The sequence below is a fragment of the Globicephala melas genome, chromosome 17 (assembly GCF_963455315.2).
Source record: "Globicephala melas chromosome 17, mGloMel1.2, whole genome shotgun sequence".
NCBI classification, from domain to species: domain Eukaryota; kingdom Metazoa; phylum Chordata; class Mammalia; order Artiodactyla; family Delphinidae; genus Globicephala; species Globicephala melas.
This window is the reverse complement of record NC_083330.1, coordinates 14,430,810-14,457,898: the sequence shown is the minus strand read 5'-3', so window position 1 is coordinate 14,457,898 and position 27,089 is coordinate 14,430,810. Positions and strand designations below refer to the sequence as shown.

Sequence of the window (27,089 nt, the reverse complement as noted above, 5' to 3'; positions counted from 1 at the left end):
GCAGTGGTTGAGAGCCTGCCTGCTGATGCAGGGGACACGGGTTCGTGCCCCGGTCCGGGAAGATCCCACATGCCGCGGAGCGGCTGGGCCCGTGAGCCATGGCCGCTGAGGCTGCGCGTCCGGAGCCTGTGCTTCGCAACGGGAGAGGCCACAACAGTGAGAGGCCCGTGTAACGCAAAAAAAAAAACTTGGTTAAGTTCATTTCGCTGAAACAGGTAAAGTTTAAACAACTTTTATTTCAAGAAATAGTGCTTCTAGACTTTCCTGAAGCCAGAATTGTTCTATAAAAGTATCACAGAATATTACACAAGATTAAAAAACACAGTATGCTTCCTAATAACTTGAAACCTTTTTACAAAGCACATCATTCATGACCATAAATATGTTTCATCTGTCATTCAGCCGGTGACACACACATCTGATAAAGAGCTAGTTAATTTTAACATATGTACAGAGTCTATGATAAAGACTTAAAGTTATCAAAAGATTCAACTATAACATATTAAATTTCTTTAAAAGAGTTCACCTTAAACACGTAAAGGAAACATAATTTACCTGTGCATTTGAATCATCTAAAAATAAAACAAAAATTACTGTTAAGCTAAAAAAAAAAAACTTCTTGGGAAGTTGGCTAGGATACTGGTAACTTTCAATGAGGTAATAATCGTTTTGCTGGTATTTAAACATCTAATACATGACAAGAATATTTTCAAGAACACAGAATTTCAAAAGCAGTTTTGAATTATGCTTTTAAAAAATCAGAACCTAGTGAAGGCCTCAACAATAATCATACAACACATACGGTGCATTTAAATTATGAAACATTCATGAGTTTGTTTTACTGAAAGAGTTCCTTATATAAATTCATAACTAGATATATTTTCTTAACACTTAAGCTTATTAGCCAAGTCAAGAAAACAAAACAAAGATGAAAAAAAGTCTTCAGTCCTTTTATGCTGTTAAGAAAATAATAAAAATTTAGCAATTTTAAGCATATGATGAACACTTTGAGGCTAGGCACAGAGTAAGCAGGCAATCTTTGTTTTGTTTATTTATTTTTACTGCCAACATCCTTAGCCATGCCTTTCTGTTAATCAGTTTTAGCAAGGAGAGGTAAAACACATGCATTATTTTCTGGCAAAAGCGTATGTTGAACAATATGTGAACCATACTGTGTGTCACCCTTGGGGGTCCATTTTCCTTTGTCACACTGAGAGCAAGCAGTGAGACTGACACGTCTGGAAAAAAAATAAGACTAACCAAATAGACATGGCATTCCGATCTCAAAGTGCAAAATCACTGAGCTAAAAACGAGGGCCTTGAAAAATTCCAGTGGTTAAAAATGAATCAAAACCACACTTCGCAGGCCGTGGAAAATGGATTGAGATTTCACCGATGATGTCAAGTTTCAGAAACTCAGAAAGGCACAATTCTAGCCATCTTGGTTGGATAACATTTATATACTCATGTCCCTACAACTTTCAAAAGATAATACTGTTTTAGTACCCCCCAAACAATCAAAACCCCACAAATCCACCTGTCTTTCTACTCTGGACGAATAGCGACTTAGGACAGAGTCCCTGGGCGCTACCGCTCGCATGCGCACTTGACTTCCGCTGCACGGGCGTACCCGGGGGAGGACCCGGGGGAGTTTGGAATGTCGGTTGTCATGATTGCCTTTATTAGTTTACTAAGAAAAAGTTAAAAAAAAAATACTGTGTTTAGGGTAAGGTAACATGGCATCTAATCAGAGGAGACTGGAAAGGAGGCACCGCCTTCCGGGCTCTGTAAGTCCCGCCTCCTGTGACTCTTCTCCACCTGGTCTGACATCCCGTCTTGGCTGCAGGAGGAAATAGGCTGCTCCTACTGGTGGACGCTTTGATCCCGATGAATGGAGTCAACATCAGGATGCGCGGTAAGATGCAGCCGAACTTCAGAAGCATCTTCTCTTGGAGGACCATCCTGGGGAAGTCCCTTCTGGTGCCTGGGCCCGGGCTGCACCAGCTCCGTCGTCGTGCTGTCGCCGCTGAAATCAGTTTCAAGAAGATTGATCCCTTCATGCTCCAACCGCTTGTCCGTTTTATGATTTCTCCAGTGTTCAGAATTCAAACGATTAACTTCGGGCATGTCGTTATTCCATTCAAGTTTACTCTCTGGGCTGAATGTTGGTCGGTTGGAATGCAGGGTGGGAAGGTCAGCCGGCAAGGTCAAAGGAGGTGCTTCCCCAACCCTATGCCTCGGGTCTTCATCTGACTCTGCTGGTGCCGAGAGCTCAGCGGACACAGCCAGGAACCCATCACTTCGAGCACTTTTAGTCTTATTTGCTTTATTTTGCTCATGGTGACTGTTCAACAGTGCAAATACTCTATCTGCAGCCTTCAAGTAATTAGTCCAGTCAACCAGACTAAGTCTATAGTTTGGTCTGTCCTCGTAGATGCTTCCATTCACACTGTATAGATCCTCCAGGCCTTGCCAGTTGACGTCTGCAGTGAGACTGGGCTGACTAACCTTCCCATCCGTCCCATAACTGTCCTCTGTGAAAAGAGATGAAGGTGGATCCTTACTGGAGAAAAGATTTCCTACTTATTGGCTAAATAACTTACATTGTTTTTGCGGTACAAGTCAATTTGAAATAAAACACTAAAAAGTATGTTTCCCTAGTAATTTGTTGTCAAGGAGGGGCCTAAGGTTACAAAAGTGACTGAATGATAATGAAATTTGGAAAGAAGATCGAATGAGTGAGAACTTCTATGACCAGGCTTGGCTGGTACTGGAAATACACTGGTATTACCGGTCGGGGGGCTTATGTTTTACTCCTGGCTCCACTCAAGTCTCCTGTGCAATCAGGAAGTCAAGTGAATGAGTCTCTCTGAGTCCTGGTCCCTCATCTGCCACATGTGGGAATAGTTGTGTGATAAAACCTTTACTACTTATAGGGCTGCTGGATGAATGCCCTGGTGGTGCAGAGAGTCTGCCTGCCGATGCAGGGGTCACGGGTTCGTGCCCCAGCCCGGGAAGATCCCACATGTCGTGGAGCAGCTGGGCCTGTGAGCCAAGGCCGCTGAGCCTGCGCGTCCGGAGCCTGTGCTCCGCAACAGGAGAGGCCACAACAGTGGAGGCCCGCGTACCACAAAAAAAAAAAAAAAAAAGTCCAAGTAATTTAATGTAATAGGCAACGCTTAGTAAGATATTTTTATTTTATATTCCCTGACACTCAGTATAAAAACACATTTGAATGCAATTAAACTCTTCACAGTAAATGGATCTATTTCTTTGATTGCTTTTTTGCCCTAAAAGTTCTATCCTTTAGATAAATCAATCATTGAGTGGTTTTTCACAGCATGCAAAGAATACACCAGCTTTCTCGCTCTCGGATTTTTCTACATCACTAAGATGACTATAGTTCTGCAGAAAACAACAGCTTTTCTCTAGGTGCGCCCAAGAATGCAATGAACTACCCACAAAGCAATACAGATTAGCAGGAAGAGTGAGTAAAACTATACAAAACCCACACCCTTAGTATAACCAGAAGATAGAGAATTCTAGAATCTTCAAATCACCTGTAAGTGAAAAAAAAGTTAATACCAAATCCCAGTAGAGCTGTATGTCACACTTTGGGCACCAGCCCTGGGAAGACTGCATACAAGAGAAAAGAAGAAAGAGAGAATGAAGTCAAAAATGGATTTGAAACCATTGCTGGAAAGAATGTTAACCTGAAGTATAAAACACTGTAGAGTCTTGGTAAATCGCGGTACTGGCAATGAGGAAAAGACCTAGAAGGGCACATGAATCGAGGTGGCAGTCTTGAAAGGCATCATTTCAGGGAGAAAAGGAGACAAAGGAAGAGAGAAACAGCCTTTGGAAACTGGCAATAAAGGAAAAAGGAAGCCAAAGGGGGGAAATTTCAGGTCCTGCAAGAAAAGGAGAGAAACAAAGAAATTCGAGGACACACAACCTCTTACAATCCCATCCCCCAATAATAAGAAAATAAAAAAGTAAAAAGAAAGTATACTTGGTTACACAGAAAAGGATCTTCTTAAACTAGACATCTTGTAAATACTTGAAGTCCATAAAATTAATAGAAACAGTCTAAATATAAACAATATTATTTGAAGAGAAAATAGAAAATAAGAATAAAAAGTCTACCATCTTATGAAAATGCCCCTGCCAAAATAAATGTGAAGACAACCACAGCGTAACACTGCTAAGTAAATTGAATCTTCTCAATCAAGCATCCAAGGATGTAAAAGTCACCTTAAATCAGAAATTAAAGTAGGAACCAAGGATCATATATTCAGTCAAGCTCTCTTTCAACTATCAAGGCTACAGAAAGACAGACTCAAACATGTAAGGGTGCAGAGAATACTGCACACATCAGTTCATCTTGAGCAGTCTCCTAGAGGATGAGTTTCATTCAACCAAGAAATCACTGGGGAAACTTCAGCAAAAGGATTGATGGTGAGCATTTAACACATTTATCAGATCCAGGAGTAAACCAAAATTAATGAGGTAGAGAACAGAAAAAAAATGACATATCTAATTAATAAATCAAAATCCTGGTTCTTTTAAAAAAAGGATCAAAACAGATAGTCATCAGCTTACCTAATTAAGAAAAAGGGGAGAAATTTCAAATATACAAAATAGAAAATAACAAGGGGGAAATAATCATTGAAATACACAAAACTTAAAACACAAGCAACTATGTTGCAGACATTAAAGTGAACAGATTGGAAAACCTAGATGAAACACATAATGGTCTAGGAAAATACATTTTATTGAAATTGACCCAATAGAGATAGAAAGCTTACACAGAACAATTTCCAAAGAAGGAAAAGAAAGGTTTCTAACCTTTATATAAGTTTATAAGAACTACTATAGGAAATTTCTATCAGTCTTGTAAGAATTACACTACAAAGAAGCACCAGGTCTCTATGATTTCACAGGAGAATTTTACTAAACCTTCAAGGAAAAGAGAATCTCAATGCTCTACCATCTGTTCCAGAGCATAGAAGATCGAAGAACACTTTCAAACTTTTTAACGAAGCAAGTATAACATTGTTAGCTGTGGTAGGCAGAATGGTGGACTCACCCCCCAAAGATGTCCACATTCCTAATCCCTGGAAACTGGGTATGTTGCCTTACATGGCAAAATGGACTTTGCAGATGCGAATTAAGTTATGGATTTTGAGATTGGGGGGGTGGGTTATCCTGGAGCAGCCAGGTGGGGCCGATGTAATCCCAAAGGTCCTTTTTAGAAAAAAGGGAGGCAGGAGAGTCAGAGAAAATGTGACCTCGGAAGCAAAGGGGTGTGTATGTTGGTGGGGGTGGGGTAGAGGTAGGTATTGAGATTTGAAGATGCTACATTTTCAGCTTTGAAGATGGAGGAGAGGGCCATGAACAAGGAATGCAGGCAGCTTCTAGAAGCTGGAAAAAGCAAGGAAATGGATTCTTCCCTAGAACCCCCAGAAGGAATGTAGACCAGCTGATACCTTGATTTTAGCCCAGTAAAACCCATTTCAGACTTCTGACTTCTAGAAAAGTCAGAGAATAAATCTGTGTTGCTTTAAGGCACTGGGGTAATTAGTTATAAGAGTAATAGGAAACCAGTACAATACCTAAAAAGAGAATGCTAGCATAAACAGAAAGACAATTTCAGACTGAAATCATTTATTAAGATGATGCAAAAACCCTAAATATTAGTGAAGAGAATTGAATATTATATTAAGAAAATAACACATGATGACCTACTGCAATGGAAAGTTGGTTCATTCTTAGCAAGTCTATTAATACAATATACCATATTAGTAGATCTAAAGAGAAAAATGATCTGCATGTCTCCATAGATGGTGAAAAGGCTTTTGACAAATTCAACACTCATTATTGATAAAAACACTAAAAAAAGAATGGATGGCTATTTCCCTAACGTCATAAAAATGTAAATATCTTAGTCCTAAACATGCTTCTCACTTCATGGGAAAATCCTGAAAGTCTTTTCATTAAGAACAGGGACAAGGTCACATTGTCCTGAAAGCATTAGTTTATCCAATTAGATAAACCAATCGGAGACACACAGGTGGGAAAAGAAGCAAAGCTACCTGTACTTGCACATGTATGGTAGTGTATCTGGAAAATCCAAGAAAATCCATGACAGAGTTAACTCAAAAAAAAAAAAATTTAAAAGGTAGCAGGATGTAAAGTTAATATACGGAAACCAACAGCCCTCATATACGCAAACAATAATCAAGTAAAGGTTTTAAGGATGGAGGAAAACCCTACTTACAATAGTAACAAAGAAGATAAAGTACTTATAAATAAACTTAATAAGAATGTGCAAATCCTTTAAGAAAATACTTTTAAAAGCTCCTGAAAGACCCATAAGTATACTTAGCCAGATGGAAAGATGTCCTTTGCTCTTGGATAGAAGACTCAGCATCATAAAGATACAAATTCTTCCCAATAGCTAATACTTTATAATAACTATAAATGGAGTATAACCTTTAAAAACTGTGAATCACTATAATGTACGCCTGTAACTTACATAATATTGTATATCAACTATACTTCAATAAAAAATAAAGAATTGTTCCTGGGGCTTCCCTGGTGGCGCAGTGGTTGAGAGTCCGCCTGCCGATGCAGGGGACACGGGTTCGTGCCCCGGTATGGGAGGATCCCACATGCCGCGGAGCGGCTGGGCCTGTGAGCCATGGCCGCTGGGCCTGCGCGTCCGGAGCCTGTGCTCCGCAACGGGAGAGGCCACAGCAGCGAGAGGCCCGCATAACGCAAAAAAAAAAAAAAAAAAGAATTGTTCCTGATAATTCTTTCAGAAATCAGACAGAAAAATGGTCAAAGACATAACCAGATAATATACAAAATATGTAAAGTGTCCTTTGAACTTTCAAAAATAATGTGCAACTCTGCTCATAATAAGAGCAATACAAATTAAAACCATACTGACATACCCTTTCTTTCTTATTTGATTGGAAAAAAATTAAAAAGCCTGACAGCTGTCAAAAGCAAACACTGTCATACATTGATGATGGGAATGTAACCCTTATGGAAGAGAATTTGGCAATATTTAATACATCCACATATGCATTTACCTGTTGACACAGTAACCCCACCAATTCATGACTAGGAATTTACTCTGAAGATATTCTCAACAACATGAAATTACACTTGCACAAGGCCCTTTATTGCAGTACTATTTGTAATTGTAAAATATGAAAATAACTGAATAATACATAAAAGAGCAGTTGAATAAATTATGCTTTTTGCAGTTTTGACTTTGGAGCTAGGTGAAGGCATTACATACTAAAAACCAAAATCAAATGAATAATGATGAAGATAAAAAGAACCTAAAATGGAACACAAACAAATAAACAAACCTTACTTTATTTCAAATGAATAACATAACCATAATCAAAGAGGGCGGGGCACAGAACAAGCCCAGATAACTTTGAACGTAGCACTGTTTTTTGTTAATCAAAAGAGAAACAATTGAAAAACACACTGAACTCCAGACAGCAGGTTTGTTTTTGCAGTAGTGTGATTTAGCAATTCTGAAATTGCTCTCTGTGTACCGGCAGCATTTAACAAATGACTTAATCCACTGGGGATAATGGAAACTGGATTTCAGTGCCTAGCTGTCCCTCCGCGGCACACTTCTTTTCAGGGTACAAACTGCACAGCAGCACCCAGGGCTCCTGGTCCTGACCCACACCTTTAACAGCCCTGACACAGGTCCCCTCTTCGTCTTAGGAAGCCGACCTCACCTCCAGCCCCTTGAACTCCAAACCCTGGCTTTGACCCATCTCTTGGTCTAGTGCCTTAAACAGAAAAGTCCAACAGTGCTAGCAAGGCAGCTTGAAAAGAAAACGGAGCCCTGAGATGTGACTGAGAGAAGAGACCCGGGGGCAGCTTCCTCAGGACAACACAGAGCAGGGCAGTGAAGGCTGTGTTTCTCCTTTCTGATCTCAAGAGGTTTGGATGGTTCAGAAAATGCATTCGTGTGCTGAACTCTGGGCTGCCAATGAGTGATGATGGAGATGGTGTTGGTGTTGATGAATATCTTTTTGTGTTTCTTATAAAAAACAGTAGCATTCTTTTATCACTCATTACCCCCTTTCACATACCGCTTTCTTCATATGAATGTTTTGGGCCCCCATAGTATACCTGACTAATAATACCCATCATCATTGGGGCTTGCTATATGTTAGGCTCTGTTCTCAGCTTCTGACTAGTGAGGCTGGGATTTGAACCCAAGGCAGGGTGGCTTCAGTGTCTGTGCTCTAACCACAGTACTTTGCAGCCTCTAACACACAGCTATGCCACCCGTAACTGTCTACAAGGAACGCACTGTGGCCACAGGGGCAAATTAGTCAAAACAACCAAAAGCGGTTCCTTAAAAGCTAAAGGACCCAGTGATCCCATTCCTGGGCATATATTTGGAGAAAAGTCTAATTTGAAAAAATACATGCACGCCCATGTTCATAGCAACACTATGTACAATAGCCAAGACATGGAAGCAACCTAAATGTCCATCGATAGAGGAATGGATAAAGAAGATACGGTACATATATACAATGGAATACTACTCAACCACAAAAAAGAATGAAATAATGCCATTTGCAGCAACATGGATGGACCTAGAGATTATCATACTAAGTGAAGTAAGTCAGATAGAGAAAGTCAAATACCATAAGATATCACTTATATGTGAAATCTAAAAAAGATACAAATGAACTTGTTTACAAAACAGAAACAGACTCACAGACATAGAAAACAAACTTATGGTTACCAAACGGGAAAGACGGAGGGGAGGGATAAATTAGGAGTACGGAATTAACAGAAACACACTACTATATATAAAATAGATAATCAACAGGGCCTACTGTGTAGCACAGGGGACTCTACTTAATATTCTGTAATAACCTATATGGGAAAAGAATCTGAAAAAGAATATATGTATATACATGCATAAAACTGAAACACTTTGCTGTACACCAGAAACTAACACAGCATTGTAAACCAACTATACTTCAATAAAAAGAAAAAGTCGACTTTACATTTGGAAAAAACAAACAAGCAAAAGCAATGTGGACAGAAGCATGGTCGCTGAGGGTGGGCACGGCGTGTCCTGCTGGCCTGCAGGGCGTGGGACAAAAGGGGCAGGAAGCAGCCATGCCAGCCTTAGGCGGCCAAGAAGTGACCGTGACCGCCAGCAGCTCATCAAAGGGTAGCGGCATCTGCTCTCACAGGCAATGGGAAAAATAAACGCCCCATCAACCTGTGGATCTGATTCTGCAACACAGAACTTATTACTTTCAACTCAAGCCAGCAATTATTTCCTGAGTAGAATGGGGGCCACTTTACTGAGCTGTGTCCCTACTCTGAGCTTGTCCTAACCGGGAAAGTGACCAGTGGGAATAAGCAAAGCATTTCAGCTGCGCTGCCTCATGGACCTCCCACGCCAAAAAAAAAAAAAAAAAAAGGAAATTGAACAGGGAACAGACTGGCTTTTAAAAGACCTTCTAAATAAGCCTAAGGATTAATTTTCGAAAATTCACAAAACTGAAGGCAGTTTACAAACTCTTCTGTAGTCAGTCTCGTACAAAGTACATTTTCTAAAATATTCTTGAATTTTCAGATTCCAAATTCTTCAGGTGTGATTGTTCTCATTTTTCTCAAAGGCTTTTGTAATCAAATTGCATGATTCAAAATGCATTTTAATTAGTTTCCTAAAATAAATAAATAAATAAAAATCTTAAAGAATCGAAGCTTCCAAAAACCCATTAGCGGTGCCGTCACGGGAGGGCTGTGGGCTGGTAAACTGGGACGGCAGTTTTTTCGGCCTTTCCACATCTGTTGCCTTTCAATCCAACAGGATGCAGTGGACGGGGGGAGCACATCAAGCACTGCCTTTGGGTGTCCAGTGAGAGCCCAGGTCTGACAGGTCGATGCCCTCCTGTTTCGTCATTTCCTGCCTACGATGTGGATGGCAGTTGAAAGGTAGTTTGCCTCATGGATTATGAAATGGTGGAGTCTGAAAACGCCAGTCATTCTGAGTTAAAAAGGATCCTTAGATTTGTCCATTGGTAAGGAATTTAGAAGAAAAAACAAAACAAAACAGGTAACACGAGGTTACCCTGCACACACACGTTCACTGGCCACATTACCAGGGAAGGGACGCCATGCCCTCAACAACTAAAGCTACCAAGGCTTTGCCCAAACGACCCCAGAAATGATGCATTTGGCCCCGTTTAGTGATGGTGGTGACAGGGATCAGGGTAGGGGGAGTCCCAGATCCTGCCCTTTACTCATGACTGGAGTGCAGTTAGCCATTCTTCATCTCAAAGCTGTCCAAGGATGGCTCGGTGAGGAAGAACTCTCTTCCTCAGCTCTGACCAGACTTGTGTCTTAAGTAACCTGTTAATACCCTTTTCCCTCTGTCATGACAGAAATAAAAGAGGGCCAGACGGAAAATCCCGCAGCTGTAGAACTGAGTGCATCATAAAATAACTTAAGTCAGTATCTAGTGTGAGGTCCACTGAAAATGCCCCACTTCAGAAATGTCTTCACGGGACCCCCGGGAAGCAGGCAGATCAGTCCTGGGGTGTGAGATGTTACCTCGTCAGCCCACAGCCTGGGGGAGACCCGCGTAAGAGGGGGCTGTCCTGCTCTGTCTTACGTGTGCTGGTGCGGGGTACGCAGGGTGGGTGCGGAGGCAGAGTGAGGAAAGGAAAGGAGAAAGACAAGAGGGGAGAGAAAAAGAAGAGCTAGAGAGACCGTTATCAAGGATCCTCAAAAGTCCAGCTTTCTCTGTCTTGTTTGCTTACACCTTCCCCGCCATCATTCAGCTTCTCATGGGACCAATGAACTGCCCTCTGAAAGGAGGAACCTGAGACCACAGCTCAGGAGGCTGGAGGAGGGGCAGGGGGGCCACCAGGGTGCCCCGGACAGGCGATAGTATTCTATTTCTTTGAGACAGTATCAAGATGGGTGACACCAGTGAGGTCCATGTTCCTTTGATGAAAGTGTTTCTCCCAAGAGGATTCGTGAACTAAAGCAGTGACACACCCGTGCCTCAGTTTCCCCTCAGTAAAGTGGTAAGGACAGACCCCTCCTGCCCCACACGGCATGTTTCTGACAGACCTGCTTGCAGTCTAAGCTTGGAGTAGAAGTTTCTGTGCAAGGGCTGCCAAGGCCGCCAGGCGTTCTGGGTCCCCCTCCCCGACCCCAGAGCACAGGGAGGTAAGCGTGATGGATGGGGGGCTGGAGGGGATAAGAGGGCTGGGCTGAGGGCCGTTCGTCAAGCTTTCATGTGTCAGGCACTATTGTCTCCAGGCTGTGCTGGGGCCTTTCTGCGAGACTTGATTCCAGATACCCTGACCCCGACTCCCACGCTTCCTATTCACTCACCACCACCCGGCAAAGCTTCTGAGCCCCATCACCGCTGCTTTCACCACCAAAGTTAATTAAAGACTGTGAACAAGGAAACGCCTTCTCTTTGCTCCAATTTCGGCTCTAGCGTGCTCTTAAAATTCCCGTGACGCCTTTCGTGATTTTGACTTCATAGTTCATAAAATCTCTACCTCATTTCCGTGAAGCCTCTTCACCAAATCAACGTGTAAGCACCACCAGGAAAGTCATTCTCCCCCCTTCCTCCCAGGGCTCCCGAAGGTCATTCTGTTTTCTCCCTCTTCACATCATTCCGTGCTTAAAAGCACCATCAAGCACGGGACTGAGCGAATGCTCTGAGAGACATCTTGTTGTGACAATGAGTTGATTTAAAAGTGAAATGACAGATCTGTCCCCAGTGACACAAGACGGTGGAGAAAGCTGTTAGAACATGCATGCACCCCAAGCTACGCTCTGTGCGACAAGGTGAGAAACAGAAATGAGTTAAAGTGGCTGAATCATGCAATGACTGGGAAAGAAGCTGCCGGGGAGAATAAAAAAGTGTGAATACCTGTGCAGGTCATAGCTTCCTCCATCTTTATTTCCTGATATAGGAAAATATAAGAGTAATTTATGTTAGCTTTACAACTCATAAAACCACCCACTGTGTCATGTTCCACGCACAACATCTAAACCCTAGAAAGAAATATATCGTGTGAAATACAGACAGTGCCGGAGTCCAACAGAACTTTTCTATTAGACAGGTTCAAAATGAGGATGGAAAGCTATAAATAAAAAGGTTTAAGATAAAACGTATCAGACTTCACATGAAAAATGGGTGAGGGTGAGATAGGAAAGCCTATTTCAAAGCGATAAAACGGTACTTCCCAAAGTCCATGTAAGTCTCAGGAATAGTTAACTTTTGGTTATTTTAGACAAAACACTTGGGAAAAAGGGCCAATAATCATCTCCCTCAGGAAGCGTCTAGAAGGTGGACAGGACCACTTGAAGCGTAACGGTAACAAGAGGCTCCGCCTGGCGTGTCGTTCACCACTTAGAGACTCTATCAGGTTTCACTAAGTGGAGCTGCTATGTCATCACCAGTAGGAGTGCTATGTTCTTCAGGGGAGAAATATCCGGGTGTAATATTTCTAGTGCCTCTAATACTTGTTTCAATTTCCAGGCCTTAGGGGGCTTTTTGGGGGGTAAAATTTGAGGAAAAGGTCAACAGATAAGCAGGATATCTGAAAAGATTTAAGCTGAGTGGAGTCAGTGACCAAAAGACCTGGCTGGACTCTTCTGGCTGGCAATGAATTCCAATAAGGTTTTAACTGAGGGGTGGTGACTGACAGCTGTGATGGGACCGCCCACAGGATTTAGACTTTCCTCTGGGGTTCACAGCTTGAATGCCGTGAGGACCCTATAATGGTGGAAATGACAGGTGACGATGCTGATCATTTCAGGATGCGCCACTGCCCCCCCCGAGTCCCCCATCAAGGCTCATGGCCTGGGGAGCTGCTTACCTTTATTGCTGGTTCTGCAGGGGACCCACAGAGACAGAGGCCCTTAAGGGCACTGAGAAAACTCAGCTGCCCAACAGAGGGTTTTAGCAAATTGCTCCCCACTGCCTGTGGGTCTGGCTCTTCACCCTTTTGGGGTTGGCATGCTGTGCCCTTGGCCAGCCTCAGCTCTTTCCCCTTCCTCCTATGGACAGCTGACATTGACATTTCCACAGGAATTATGAGAAAATAAGTATTCTCATTAACCAGGAAAGAGCTGGGACGGACCCTGAAAAGAACTGCATCTCCATGAGCCAAAGGAGAAATGAGTTTAACATTGCAGACCAGGGAGGGAACATCTGGCTGAGTCCATACAGGCCCTCTTATACTTTCAGATCTCAAGACCACGTTGTGCTCAAACCTCTCTAGTTTCAGATGGGAAATACTTGCAGAAGAAATCTAATTCAATGTGTCATGGGCAGGGATCCAACTGGGGCAGTTCCAAACTCTGAGAAGCAGAAATAGGGCATTGTGTGTTTCCATCCCAATTCTCTTAAAAAAAATAGGATATCCTGGTTGACCTAGAGTGTATCTTATGACTGTTGACGTCCATAACAAAGAACCCCCCAATACTTTCATCCCGTTTTCCAGCGGATGCTTCCATCAGTAAACCTGAATTCCATCAGGTTTACTAAGAGAATGGATCTTTGGGAGAGATGGAATGAAACACTCCCCAAATCTTCGGGGGTATTAAATTTTTCATTAGTGCACCAAAGCTAAATTAGAGAGCAAAATATGTTTGGAATTGCCTGGCAAGTTTCCCCTGTAAGGATCCCAAACTAGACGTTTCTATGTCTTCTATCCCCAGCTACATGTTTCAAAGGCAGAAAATTTGACAACAGAAAGAATTTTCCAGGTACCATGGGACAAAAAAAAATTTTTTTCCTTACCAACTTCTAGGCCCTTAGGTCTTGGGTTGCACTGCTTATACCCTTGACAGCTCCTGAGCTCCATCAGCTGCATGTGTAGCTGATTCAAAACGCCCCGCTCTATTGTGTGCACGGTATTTGTGAGCTGTGGATGAAGCGGCCAGGACAGTATCTTTAAGCTCACGTTCTGCTTATTCCATTTTCAATAAGCTTCATAAAATGAAAACCTATTGACTTACCTGATAAGGATCAGTATTCATATCAAAATACTCCAAAAAGCCAGTGGCGAACTCACAGAAGAGAAAATTATGCGTGTCGTTAACTGTCCGCAAACACCAGTAGGTGTTATTGTTAGAACTTGTGCAAGCACAGAAAGAGCCCACTGTCGGTAAGAAAGAAAAACAAAACGAAAAGAATGAGAAAACCCAGGAGCCCAGCCATGCCGGCGTTCCCTGTCTTTACATTTCGAAGTTCACATTTTCTTTCTTGCAAATACTGTGCGTGTAGACGTTAAAAACAACTACATTTCTCCCCCTCTCTATACAAATTTGCTGTGAGATTAGGTGAAGATGCAAAACAACAATGGCAACCTAGGAGGGTGATGATAGGCTGAGGGCGAAGGTGAAGTTTCAGGCTCTTTCGTTTGCTGTCCCCTTAGCTCTGTGGGGCACTGTCTCCAAAACAGGGTGACTGAGTAGAGAACGGGGAGGAAAGTATCGGAACTCCTACTGATGGTTGTTTTAATTTTTTTAAAAGAGGGAAAAAATGGTTATTTAATAAAAAGAGGGACCCAGTGCCTTAGCTTGCTCTGAATGTCAGATGGTCGCGTGTCACAAATGGTGCCTGGAAAGAGAGGGGATTCTGCAGCGTGGATGGGTTTGGAGGAGGCTTGAGTGCAGCTCAGTGGATTTAAGGAGGCCAAAATTTGTGACCTTGCAGACTCTCTACAACACTTGAACATGAGATGGACTGTTACCATGAACATCTTTTGTACCACGCAGAGGTCCACCGGTTAACTTGTAGAAAGTACGGGAAAGAGAGGTCCAATGGAAGCTTCTGCTACTCCCTCTGCCTGGGGTGCTGCACCCCCAACCCCTGTTCACATGATTCCTTCTCTCCACGCCTCAGGTTTCAGCTTCAATTTCATCTCTTCAGAAAGGCCCTTTATCCCTACCCTCCCTAAAAGGGACGCTTTTAAAAACTTTGATCACTGTTTCCTTCACAGCATTATTACAACTTGTAATTATTTTATTGATTTCATTTACTTTCTTTCTTTACCGCTCTTGGAATATAAGTGTCTTGAGGGCAGAGAAGGAGGTGTGTCTCGCTCATCGTGTGTCTCCCGTGCTCGGCCCAGAGCCTGATGGAGAACAGATCGCCAGCAAGCTCTGTGACCCTCAGATCCCCACGTTCAAAGTTAAAGCTAGGCCTTTAAGAGTTCACTCAGCCTCGAGTATGTAAACATTATGGAAACATAACTGCAAACATAGACCCTGAAATCAAGATACACCAAAACGGAAAGAGAAACAAAAATGATCACAAAGAGGCCCTAGGTCTCCCCAAGGACGGTCTCTGGTTTCCTGGGAGTCTCCAAATCCCAGTTTGAGAAACACTGACCTGGACTTCAAGTGCAAGTCTCCATGCACTTGAAATAAAGCAGAAATGAAATATATTTGGGACAAAATCGTTCATCCATTGATTTAGTTACTTAGTGGCAAAGCAGTCTTGCTGGGCCGGAAGTCTGTCAGGGGCTGGGTACTCTGTGAAATATCGTCAGGAGAAAAACCCACGGAGAGCTGGGCCTTTTCAAACAAAACGTCAAAATAAAAATTTCTAAAGAAAAATGTAACTTTGGGCAAAATGATTCTAGTTGTCAGTATAGACAATGATATGATGCTTTCATCTAGAATCTTTCTAGATTCCTGGTTTCAAGCTGCTGAATTCCTAGTCTAAGTGACTGGGCACGAGCTGCTGGCTGTCGGGATGGTGGCAGGAAGCGGCAGTTAGATGGGGCAACTCACGGTTCCAGAACGGCGCCGTCTGCCAGTGGTTGTTGTCATGCGTGAAGCAGGTGAGGCCAGGAAGGCTGCACTCCTCACCCTTCCGCTGCCGTTTCTTCTCCTTCCTCTCTTTCTTCCTCCTGCGGTTCTCCTTGAAAAGCTGCAGTTTGCTGTCCACTTCTTGAGCGGCTTCTCTATTCCAATATAAGGGACTTTTTAATGATCAGAAAGCACTTTCTCAAGTAAAAATAGGATTGTTGCTATGAACCGCACACACATATTTAGGCACAAGATAGTAGACACACAATAATAGATGGCCTTACTTTTTCAGAGGGCCTCGAAACACAAAATATAAGCAGCAATATTGAAGACAAACTCATGAAGTGGCAACGCTCTTAGAATTTTACTGAATCTTAACAGGATTGACATTTTCCTCCTATTGACATGCAAACATTGATGGAAATAAATGTCACTGTGAATCAGTAGATCCTGTTGGCCATGCCCTTTGGGCAAGTGGCTTAACTTCCTGGTGGCCCGGTATCTATCAGCCATGAAGTCAATGATTGGTCGGATTAGATGACTTGAATTAGGTTTCTAAAATTCTCTTGACAAATCGTACAAAATAGGTTTGGAAAGAATTAAAAAAAATTTTTTTTTATTATCTTGATCTTTCCATGAAGGGCTCAAATTTTGTTGAGGCTCAAATATTAAATTCCCTTTACACGCACATTTTACGATTATTTTAAAAAGATGTCTTTTTCTTCCAACTTATAGAATTCAACGCAATTGCATGCTGCTCTGCAGAACACACAGACCTAATTCAGCGAGTCCACATCTCCTAATCACTGTCCACAGAAAGCAGTGCATGGAGTACAATCTAGATACCAGCCGATACACCGGCAGAAGGCACACCCGCAATTAGAGCAGAACTTCAAATGATGCCCCCTCCTGGGATTCCAAAAACATTGATTGCCATGGTCCCTTGGCAAGACGTGGGCTTGTTTTCAACTTCTTGAGCTAATGCCCTCCCAGTTGCATCTACTTTTCTTAAGCAGCACCACTTGGAACACAGGAGCCCCAGCAGTCTTTCAGAAAGGCCCTGCAAAACGTCCTTCACTCCCAGCAAATGTGGCAAAAACAGTTACTTACTTGAATGGGTGAAGGTGGCTCTTTAATTTCTCTTGCTTTTTCACACCTTTCTCTTTGTTGTAATAGCTGCAGGCAAGAAGGTTGAAAAATGAGTCTTCATAATTGTGCATTTGATCAAACAGTTGATTTATAAAATGGAAGAAAAATACAAGGTAGGCAGTTATTTTGTTGTACGTAACAATCTTTTAAGTAAATGGGACTTTTTTAAAAAGCTTCTGCTTAGGTTTATGACGTGTTTAATTTGACATAAATGGTTTAGATCATTACAATATATGATATCAATTTATTAAGCTTTCTATTGGTAAAAGAGAGAAACGAGCCTACTGTGCATCACTGCAGCTTGTGTGAAAATGAGACCATGGATGGACACACACACACCTCTGTTTATTGCAGCCACACTCCTCAGGTTTCCTTCTCTTTAGATGTCCTCTCACCTCTCTTAAATTCTTAATTTTATCTTGCAAAACCTCAATCTGGAAAACACGCATGTCAACCGCAGCATTTTAAGATCAACATTTTCTATACAAAGCCTCTTTCTTTCCACCCTATTTTCCGTGTTTACAGCTACACAATTACAGCTCTTCATCTGAGGTGATAATTAATTTGGAAACAAGCTGGGCATAGAATATGTCTACCTCTATATTCCAACCGATGTGTTATAATAAACATTAACAGCTGCCTCTTTTATAATTGAATCATTTTGCTCACAGAGATTTCAAGAGGTCACGCTTTTTTCACCTTCTATTTTGTTTTCAGTCAGGAATATCACGGTATCGCTGGAGAAGCAGAAGCAGCTTGTTCTTCTACTCTTCACATAATTATAAAAAAGATGAGCGTACACAGCAGGGCTGGCAAGTGGAGTGCGCTTTTGGAATAGACCTTCCAAGTACACGGCCATGGCTCACCTCTTTATCAATGTACGCCTTGTGGTCCTTCCAGGCTCTGGCTGATTGATAAAGTTCTCTCTCACAATGGATTGTATCATTTGGAAGAATAAAGCATCTGCAAAAACCAAGCAAACAACATTAGAAACAGGTTTCTATTCTAATATTAAAAAGCAATTAAAAATAGCCAAGGGAACTTCATTATCCTCTATACCAGAGGTCCCCAACCCCCAGGCCATGGACCAGTAGTGGTCCGCGGCCTGTCAGGATCTGGGTGGCACAGCAGGAGGTGCACGGTGAGCAAGAGAGTGAAGCTTCATCTGCCTCTCCCCATCTCTTCCCATCGCTCGCAACACCGCCTAGACCATCCCCTGCTCCCTCCCCGCCCATGTAGAAAAATTGTCTTCCATGAAACCGGTTCCTGGTGCCAGAAAGGTTGGGGACCGCTGCTCTAACTGTTTAATCTGGATGCAAGCAGTTACCTGGAGCTGAGCTACAGACAAGGATAAGTGGGAATGTTTCCTGGCTACTGGTGAGGACAGAGGATGGTATCAGAGAGACGTCATTCATCACAGAGATCAAGGCAACATTCAATATTCACGCCCCCATGAACAAATATCACCCCCCCCAAAAAACCTCCATTTTTGAAAGCCCCACCAAATACTGTAGGAAAAAAAATGTTCTCACAGTTGTAACGGAAATGGTTGATGTGAAGAAATACAGAGATAGAAGGTGGTTATTCATCCCACTCATTTTGTTACAAAGAGCCTGCCTGAGGTGTCCCATTAAGTTTGAAGCAAAGAAGCAGCCCCAGGAATGGACAGCAGGTGGGATGGGGGAGCAAATCAACACTGAATGAGAAACAAACCCGGGTCTCAATCTTTTAGCCTCTGGAACCATAACCACTGCGGGCACCAGGAGACCCGTCCCAGAGATAAAGATGCTGGCAGGGCTCACAGCACCCCACCTCCCTAAAGTGATGAAATGAAAGAGAAAACAAAGATCTAGCTAATAAATTCAGAAAGAAAAGATTTCTCTATCAAGAGAGCACACAGATTTTGGAAGGAACTGAAGACCCAGGGCAGTCGGTTAAAGCCGAGGGGAATCTCCTCCCTCCCCATCTCTGTGCCTCTCTGGGATCTGGAGAGGTCAGGTGTTTCTGCATCTCATATCCATCCTCAACCCACGCCATCTTTCTGGAAGCTTCTCCGGGACCCAGAGTCCTCCCTTGGGCTGTGTTTCATTTCTGAGAGCCTAACGCTGTAACTGCTCTGAGCTGCAGTGCCCGTGCAGCACCGAGAGCCTTTTCAGCCCCGGTAATGTTTTCCATGTGTTTTCTAGACTCCACAAAGGTAAGTGCTTCAGGGCAGAACTCCACTCCTGCTGAGTCAAGATGTGACGGCATCACGCTGGCTAAACGCCCAGCTGATCAGCCTTCATGTGAAACGGACCCAAAGCAAACGTCCGAATCTATGACTGTTTGGACCCCTTGTTGCTTCTTGAACCCCCAGGTATGTATCACATCGGCCAGCTCTGGGAACACCGTGCTGCTGAGTGATATCGCTTTTTGTAAAGGGGCAAAATCGTATGATACGGAGGGATGACTTTGAACTCAATCCCCGCGAACACAAAGCCTTCCTACTTGTGCGTCACTCGGACGGTGGCGGGCAGGCCCACGGCATTGCCGCTGTCGGCCAGCATCGCGTCCCCATCACCGCCGCTGGTGGCCTGGCGGCCTCTGGGCCCTTGGCGACCTTCATCGTGACGCTTGGCAATGTTTCGTGGTCGCAGGACTTGCAGTTCTTCTTCTTCCAGGTTTATGTCATATATTTCGCCTTCAAATTCGACTGACAAGGAGCGTGTCTGCCGGGTATGGACAAATCTGGGCTTGTACTCTGGAAATGAGGGAAGACAGGTTAACACGGATGGCCAGGTGTAGTTTAGGAGGGAAGAAGATGATCGCCAGGCTTGGTGAGCATTTTGGGACGGGGCAAGCAGCACACACTGCATTGCTGAGGGGCACGTCATGGTGCAGTGGCCGGCCCAGGGGAATCCACACCGGGAGAGGCAGGCTATGGTCCTGGCTTTGCAAGTGCAGAGCAGTGTGCTGGATGGTGTGTTTCTCTGGGTCTCAGGCCTTTCATCCCTCAAGTGAGGGGGTAGATCCAGGTGATCTCTAAGACCCTTTCCCCTTAGGGCAGGCTGTGAACTTCTACATCAAGTTTTCAAAGTGAACTACAAAGCAGTTCGGATAAAGCTATTAGTAATAGTAATGACTATAATTAGCTTTTGCTATATATTATTCCCATCGTCCTTACCTCTAATGCACAATCATGAAAGACAGGAATTATGACAATAAATCCTCACATTAAAAAATCTATCAGATTGTCAAAACAGGCTCATGAATTTGTTACCACCTTTATATTACGATGAGAAAACTGAAGCTTTGAATGTTACGTACTTTTGCCAGGTGACGCAGCCAATAGTTGTGGGATCTCAGACTACAACCTATCAGATTCTAAAGATTACAGTCTCCCCACGACACTGGGCTGCTTTCTCAAAATGGTCAAGGCTCCAGACACCTTCTATTTGCACAAATAGTAGAAGATCGCTCTAAGAAAAATTCAATTTTGCAAATGCTTTCATCAGCCAACTGACTAAATGCCTGGCCGATGGACAGTAACGCCAGGGGGAGATGCGTGTGCTCTCTGGTCACCAGAGACCACTGTCAAGGCTCACTGTGGGCTAGATAAGAGCTTTAACATGCACACACTGCTCCCCGCCGATCAGATGCACTCAGGCTCTGCGGGGTGGCCGGTGGGGGGGGGGCACTCAGTGGCCTTGTGTGTCCAGCCCGCTGCGAAAGCAGGAAGAAAGGGAGCACATGGGCTGTGAGATCAGAATCATTTCGTTCTCTGCAGGATGCAGCTCTCAGAGGAAACGCTCCTGTGCATTGGATCACTGAGAGCGCTCACGAATTCCATCATGACGCAAAAGAAGGGCATTCACTCCCGTTCTCGAACACACAATACTCCACGTGGCTTGAAAAAGTGGCCCCAGACTTCTTGAGCTTGTGCTCCACACGGAAAAGTCAGTGTGTTTTATGGTCAGTGCCTGGGGAGCGACAACTGAACTTCTTGAGAGAAAAGAGGCTTCCCCCACCTCCAAGCTGGACACTGGAGTTGGCTTCTGTTAAGGGAGAGGGTCAGGGGTCCTGTGCCTTGTCGTTTTCCCATTTGAAATCTTTGTGTGAATTATTAAACCTGGCATTTTCTCTCAGGAGGAAAATCTCCAAAGTCAATGATTTTCAGCCTCTGGGGTTATTGATTCCTTTACTATTTTGTTGAAAGTTACGGACATCCAGAAACATGTGCATATATACACATAGAATATACTTAAAATTTTGGATAAAATGCTAGAGGGTCATGATCCTATAAAGTTCACCTGTGAAGCCCAGGATAAAAAAGCCTGTTCTAAGAGCTTCCATTGCACTCTAGTGAATGACTTGATTCCCTGGTTTTGGGCATGGAATTTAATTTAATGTATCCTGCTTTCCAAAATCAGTTCAGAAAGGCGTTATCATAGAAATAAGTCACTTTTCACATTAAGCCACTAGATGGCACTAGACTCTCACTCTTTTATGGAAGGTGCCGCTTCATAGGAATCTGATAGCTGCCTGAGAAGAGTTTTTATGAAGATGCGAGGCACTGCTTCTCATGCTGAATTCGGCTAGTTTGACACCGCCAGTCAATTAGAGGAATTAGAAACACATATCATCCTAAAACAGATATGCCGTTTAAAAAAGCATTTATGCTTCTCCTATTAGTTAAATGCACAAGCACTGAAACCTTGGATTTTTCTTTTCTTTCTTTTTTAAGTGTGAACGTTTTGTGTCTGCTGCTTTTACTGAATATATTTTCATCCTAAGCTTAATATTCACAAAGCAAAATTTCAAATGACCTCGGCTTTCATATTGTAAACAGAACTATTATTTGCTTTTAGCCCCAAACCTGTGCATTCATAATATCTAACATGTAGATGGATCAAGATGTTTTTGTCTCCGTAACATCCATTCCCAAAGGCCTTGGGCTGCCATTGAGAGGGTCACGGCGAATGGCTTACTCGGGGTCCCCTGGTTCCTTAGGTACTGCCTCTGACTCTTTCTCTGGCTTCTGCTGGCCCGATAACCGGCATCTCCACAATTGCACTCTTTGTCATTGTCGTGGAAGCTGCGAGAGAAGAGGGGCCTCGTGCTGTGCCGGACGGCAAGCAGGTCACCAGACCCCTTGCACTTGTGAATCCGAAGCTTGCCAGACGCGTCCTCGACACACCGCCACTTCTGCAAAAGCCAACGTGAGAGCAAGTTACCCATCCCGAGTCAGGTGTTCCTGATTAAAGACTGCTGCTTTTGTTTTCAGAACCCTGGCGGCACCCTTAAAAAGAGCCAAGGACAAAAGGCCAGCTTTTCAGTGACCCTGGACTACGTTGACTCCTGTTCTCTTAGGTATTTCCTTCACTGCAGGCAAATACAGATGACCACAAAGTCATGGGAAATCAGAGCTACCTCCATGACACCAGAGCCCAAAAACTGATATATAAATCCTCAGCATCCAGTCTAAACAGAGTCTTGAATGAAACACGTAAAAGCCCTTACTTAACTCAGCAAGCCACAGAGCACAGCTGTCAGGGCTGTTTTCACCAGACCCTTCTTTTTCTGGAAAAACAAACGTGGCTGCTTTGTTCTCTGTCCTTGAATTTTCTAATGTGAGCCCGGGAAGAGTGGCACATGAGGAAGACAGAGGTGAGTTTAATCTGAGTCCATCACGAGGCAAGGCGAAGCTCATACAGCCCAGACATGAGCAGATGTGCCAGGCTTTCTCTGTGCTTTTTCTTATCCTTCTACAAACAGCGCACAGCCAGCAGAACAAGCCGCTCCCTCAAGAGGCAAAGGTTCACCTCCCCAGAGACACGCGTGAGGATCTGGGCCTGGGTTTTCTAGTTCGAGCTTTGTCTCAAGATAGCCATAGAGCTTGCAGGCTAAATTCCGGATGAGTATGCCCCAGGATCGGGTCTCAGTGCCCCCACCCTGTTTCATGAGTATCAAACCTGGCTGCAATAACAGCGCTTTGCCTGGGGGTGATTTCATGTGATCCTCTATAACTGACTTAAAGATCTAATAACCTTCCTTTTACTTTTCATTTTCCCCTTTCTCCCTCCCTAAAATGTTAATCTGGCAAATAGGAAGAACAATGACTTTTATTTTAAATTGATCGCGTTTGTTACAACATGCTGCAATGTATTATCAAACTTGTGTCTTTTTTTCCCTTCCATGTATGAGTGTCACCTGTGTAAAATTTTTATTGATACTTCTTTTCTTTAAACAGACACATTTCTAAACTGTGGCCAAAGGAATAATATTTGTAAAATTATGCATTTGTTTTGCCAGTTATGTATTTTCTTTTTTTTTTTTTTTTTTTTTTTTGCGGTACACGGGCCTCTCACTGCCGCGGCTTCTCCCGTTGCGGAGCACAGGCTCCGGATGCGCAGGCTCAGCGGCCATGGCTCACGGGCGCAGCTGCTCCGCGGCATGTGGGATCTTCCCGGACTGGGGCACGAACCCGTGTCCCCTGCATCAGCAGGTGGACTCTCAACCACTGCGCCACCAGGGAAGCCCAGAAAATCTTCCTTAGTTTTATAACCACAATGCATTAAAAGTTTTCTTTTTTCTTTTTTTTTTTTGCCCTGTAAGAGCTGAAGGGACAAGTAGATTCCTGTAGAACATAAAAATATAGGCAAAATTTTTAGTGACTTAGCGTATTTGGATTACAACCTGCATTTTCCCATTAGCCAAATTCCTTGTTGATTTCCTATGGGATAGAGATGAAGAGAAAGTGTGTTTCTTTCCTGAAGAGTTGAATTTAACCACACGTAAGGCCTGGCATGGTCCTTGGCATGGATGATGTATCATACAAACTCAAATAGACATACATATATGCATGCACATGTACACACACGCACACACACATATACCCACAAACACCACATACATACATATACCTGCACACATTCTTGTATGAAACAGGAGTCACTGACAAAAAAGCCAATTATTTTCTGTACCATGGACTCTCTGAACAAGTCATAGACCCTATTAGATAGAGTAATTATCTAGAGGCTTTGAAAACCTTCTCATCGGCAAGCATACTAGGAATTTTAATGAAATATAATTACCACACACTGGCCACAGTCATCTTAGTGTCCGATATCATGACAGTTTTTATGGCTGAGCAATCAAACCTGGAAATAGTGGCAACTAAATGGTCATCTTAGAGAGTTTACAGAGGGAGGCGGCGAAAGAGAACTTTTAAAAGAATTGCATAGATATATATACACTACCAAACGTAAGGCAGATAGCTAGTGGGAAGCAGCCGCATAGCACAGGGAGATCGGCTCCGTGCTTTGTGACCACCTAGAGGGGTGGGACAGGGAGGGTGGGAGGGAGGGAGACGCAAGAGGGAAGAGATATGGGGACATATGTGTATGTATAACTGATTCACTTTGTTATAAAGCAGAAACTAACACACCATTGTAAAGCAATTATACCCCAATAAAGATGTTAAAAAAAAAAAAAAGGAATTGCTCTGAAACGTGGGGCAAGCCATTTACAGGCTCTAAATAATGAGATGACTTTGCATCGCAGAGGAGTTGCCAGAGTCAGATGAGAGCCCGAGCTCAGGCGAGGCTAATGCGACGTGGAATCAGCCTCAGAAATGAGCTTCGTTCGGTCAGCGCCCACCCGAAATACAGACGGCACGCTGCCTCGCTTTCATCTATGTTTTTGGACTTTCTCGGTAAATCAGTTAATGGTCAGATCCAGTTTTGCCCATCTTCTCCAACCACTCACTCCTGCAAATTCCTTTTCTGATCTCTGGGACACCATCTCAATCCTCCTCCTGCCTCTCTGACGTCTGAGTCTGTGCTGATAATTTAGTGCACATTTATTCCACAAATGTTTCTGTACATCTACTGTGGGCGAGGCGCTCGATAAAACTATTTCAATAATTCCAAAGTTATTATGATTCCATTTTAGCCTTTCCAGCTACACTGAAACTTAGGATGAAGGGCAAGGACCAAGTCTCTTACTCCTGAATCGTTCCCTGGAGTTAGCTCAGCGCTGAATCGCTCCATTGAACAATTATGTCTTAGTGTTTTTGACGGATTATATGTAACTTAAGGTAAATCACACCTGATGAAGAAGACAAGGTTGGCTATTTTGGTTCAAGGAATCATGTGTGCAGCTGCTTGGGTGGAATCCAACCTAATGAGAAATGTCACATTATCATCACCTATTAAACTCTTACTCGATAGAAGGTACAGGTGTAGAGTGCTTTATGTAAAGAGTTATTCATTTAATGTTCACAATAACCTAAAGTGCTACCATAATTCATTATTGGAGTAGGGTTTTGTAGTAGTGACGATCACCTGTATTCTGCCTGGGACCTGGGAGGGGCATTTCCTACCCATATTGATGTCGCTTAGTGGGAAAGTCTGGACTTTCAAGCCAGAGAAGCCTGGATTTGAATTCTCAGCTCTGTCGCATTGCTGTGGGGCCTGGGGCAACTCAGCTACACAATCTAAGTCTCTGCAGGGTCATTTGAGCACTAGAGATAACACACAGGAAGAACCTAGCACACGGCAGGCCATCAACAAAGGTAGCTGCTATTATTCTTATTCTTATGATTGTTACACACAGTTCATTATTTAAAGAATTTGATCTAATGTAAACTTGATGAGAGGCAGCCATTTTTAATGGAGATAAGTATTGGGTTAGGGATCTGAAGACCTCAGTTTTAACCTTCCTTTGCTGCTAACTCTATGGCCTTGAGCACACTGCAGAATCTCTTTGTTCTTCCAGATTCCACATCTGGTAAAATAATACTTGCTCCTCCTGGCTTTAAGGATATGTCATGAGGATAAATTGCTGAGTGTTTTCAGAGTTCTGAGGAAAAGATGCACTCCACGAATCCAGAGGACAACTATTAGAATTGACCTTTAATAAGGCTACCCAATCCTTGGGCAAGGTACTGTTCCCTGGCTGTGAACTGTCTTAAATACAGTAATTAGGATTTAGTGGGGAGACTGCGAGCGTCACCTTCCTAACTGTGCGACTTCGGTCAAGTTACTTTCCTGTCTGAAACTCATGTTTACAATGGGCATAATATCTATTTTTTAGAAGAGTTTTCAGGTGTAAAATGCTCCATGTAAAATGCTCAGCATAGTAGGAGATGGTGATAGAACTTTGGTTACTTCCCTTTCCTGAAGTGACCACTACGACATCATTACAGTTTCTACGTTTTGAACTGTATATATTTCTCAGATTGATTAGGAATGTTCTGTATTCTTATTTAGACCTACTTATACCCATTTTCATGAGGAAGAAAAAAACTTTGGCTACAACTTGTTCGAAGATACACTGCAATGAAAGCTTAACTTTACACACAGGCACACACGCACATTAGTTTTCTATTATTATACGTCTTACTACATGGATTTGGTCCTAATTCGGGTCAAATCATAGTCTCTGAGATGCAACCACAATACAGTAGTTTTCTGATAACCTGATTATCCTTTAAGCCAGTGCCAGCACCATGGAAAGCAGTTACCTGCATGTGTTTAGAATTTTCATCTAGGGTGAGGGTGGGCAAAATGGGCAAAGGGGGTCAAAAGGTACAAATTTCCAGTAATAAAATAAATAAATCCCCGGGAGTGTAATGTACAGCATGGTGACTACAGTTCATAACACTCTATTGCGCATTTAAAAGTTGCTAAGAGAATAAACCTTAAAAGTTCTCACCACAAGGAAAAAATATTTGGGATTGACCTATGTACGCTACTGTGTATGAAGTAGATGGCTGGTGAGGGCCTACTGTATAGCACAGGGGGAGGAAAAAAGAAGATACCATCTGTTTGCAGGACATATATTAAGTTAACCTTACAAATGCATTCCAGGGACTTCCCTGGTGGCATAGTGGTTAAGAATCCCCCTGCCAATGCAGCCCTGGTCCGGGAAGATCCCACATGCCGTGGAGCAACTAGGCCCGTGCGCCACAACTACTGAGCCTGTGCTCTAGAGCCCGCGAGCCATAACTACTGAAGCCCGCGCGCCTAGAGCCTGTGCTCTGCAACAAGAGAAGCCACCACAATGAGAAGCCCGCGCACCGCAACGAAGAGTAG

At 43.3% G+C, this 27,089-nt stretch overlaps 1 protein-coding gene across 9 annotated transcripts in view; it reads right to left on the bottom strand.

The window, feature by feature from the left end:
- Positions 1-216: 216 nt before the first annotated feature.
- Positions 217-27,089, bottom strand: part of SULF1 (sulfatase 1) — a 161,289-nt gene continuing 134,416 nt past the window's right edge. For 6 of the 9 annotated variants that reach the window (XM_060287334.1, XM_060287337.1, XM_060287335.1 and 3 more), the window contains 9 exons: positions 21,981-22,197; positions 19,501-19,753; positions 17,880-17,976; positions 17,353-17,447; positions 16,975-17,040; positions 15,847-16,019; positions 14,065-14,207; positions 13,847-13,970; positions 217-2,534 (listed from right to left, as the gene is read on the bottom strand). In XM_060287334.1, coding sequence (XP_060143317.1) covers positions 1,864-2,534; positions 13,847-13,970; positions 14,065-14,207; positions 15,847-16,019; positions 16,975-17,040; positions 17,353-17,447; positions 17,880-17,976; positions 19,501-19,753; positions 21,981-22,197 — 1,839 coding nt within the window. In that variant the 3' untranslated portion in view covers positions 217-1,863. Of the gene's footprint in view, positions 2,535-11,901; positions 12,003-13,846; positions 13,971-14,064; positions 14,208-15,846; positions 16,020-16,974; positions 17,041-17,352; positions 17,448-17,879; positions 17,977-19,500; positions 19,754-21,980; positions 22,198-27,089 lie in introns of those variants that run through there. The other 3 variants (XM_060287341.1, XM_030859601.2, XM_060287339.1) reach the window with 2 other exon arrangements.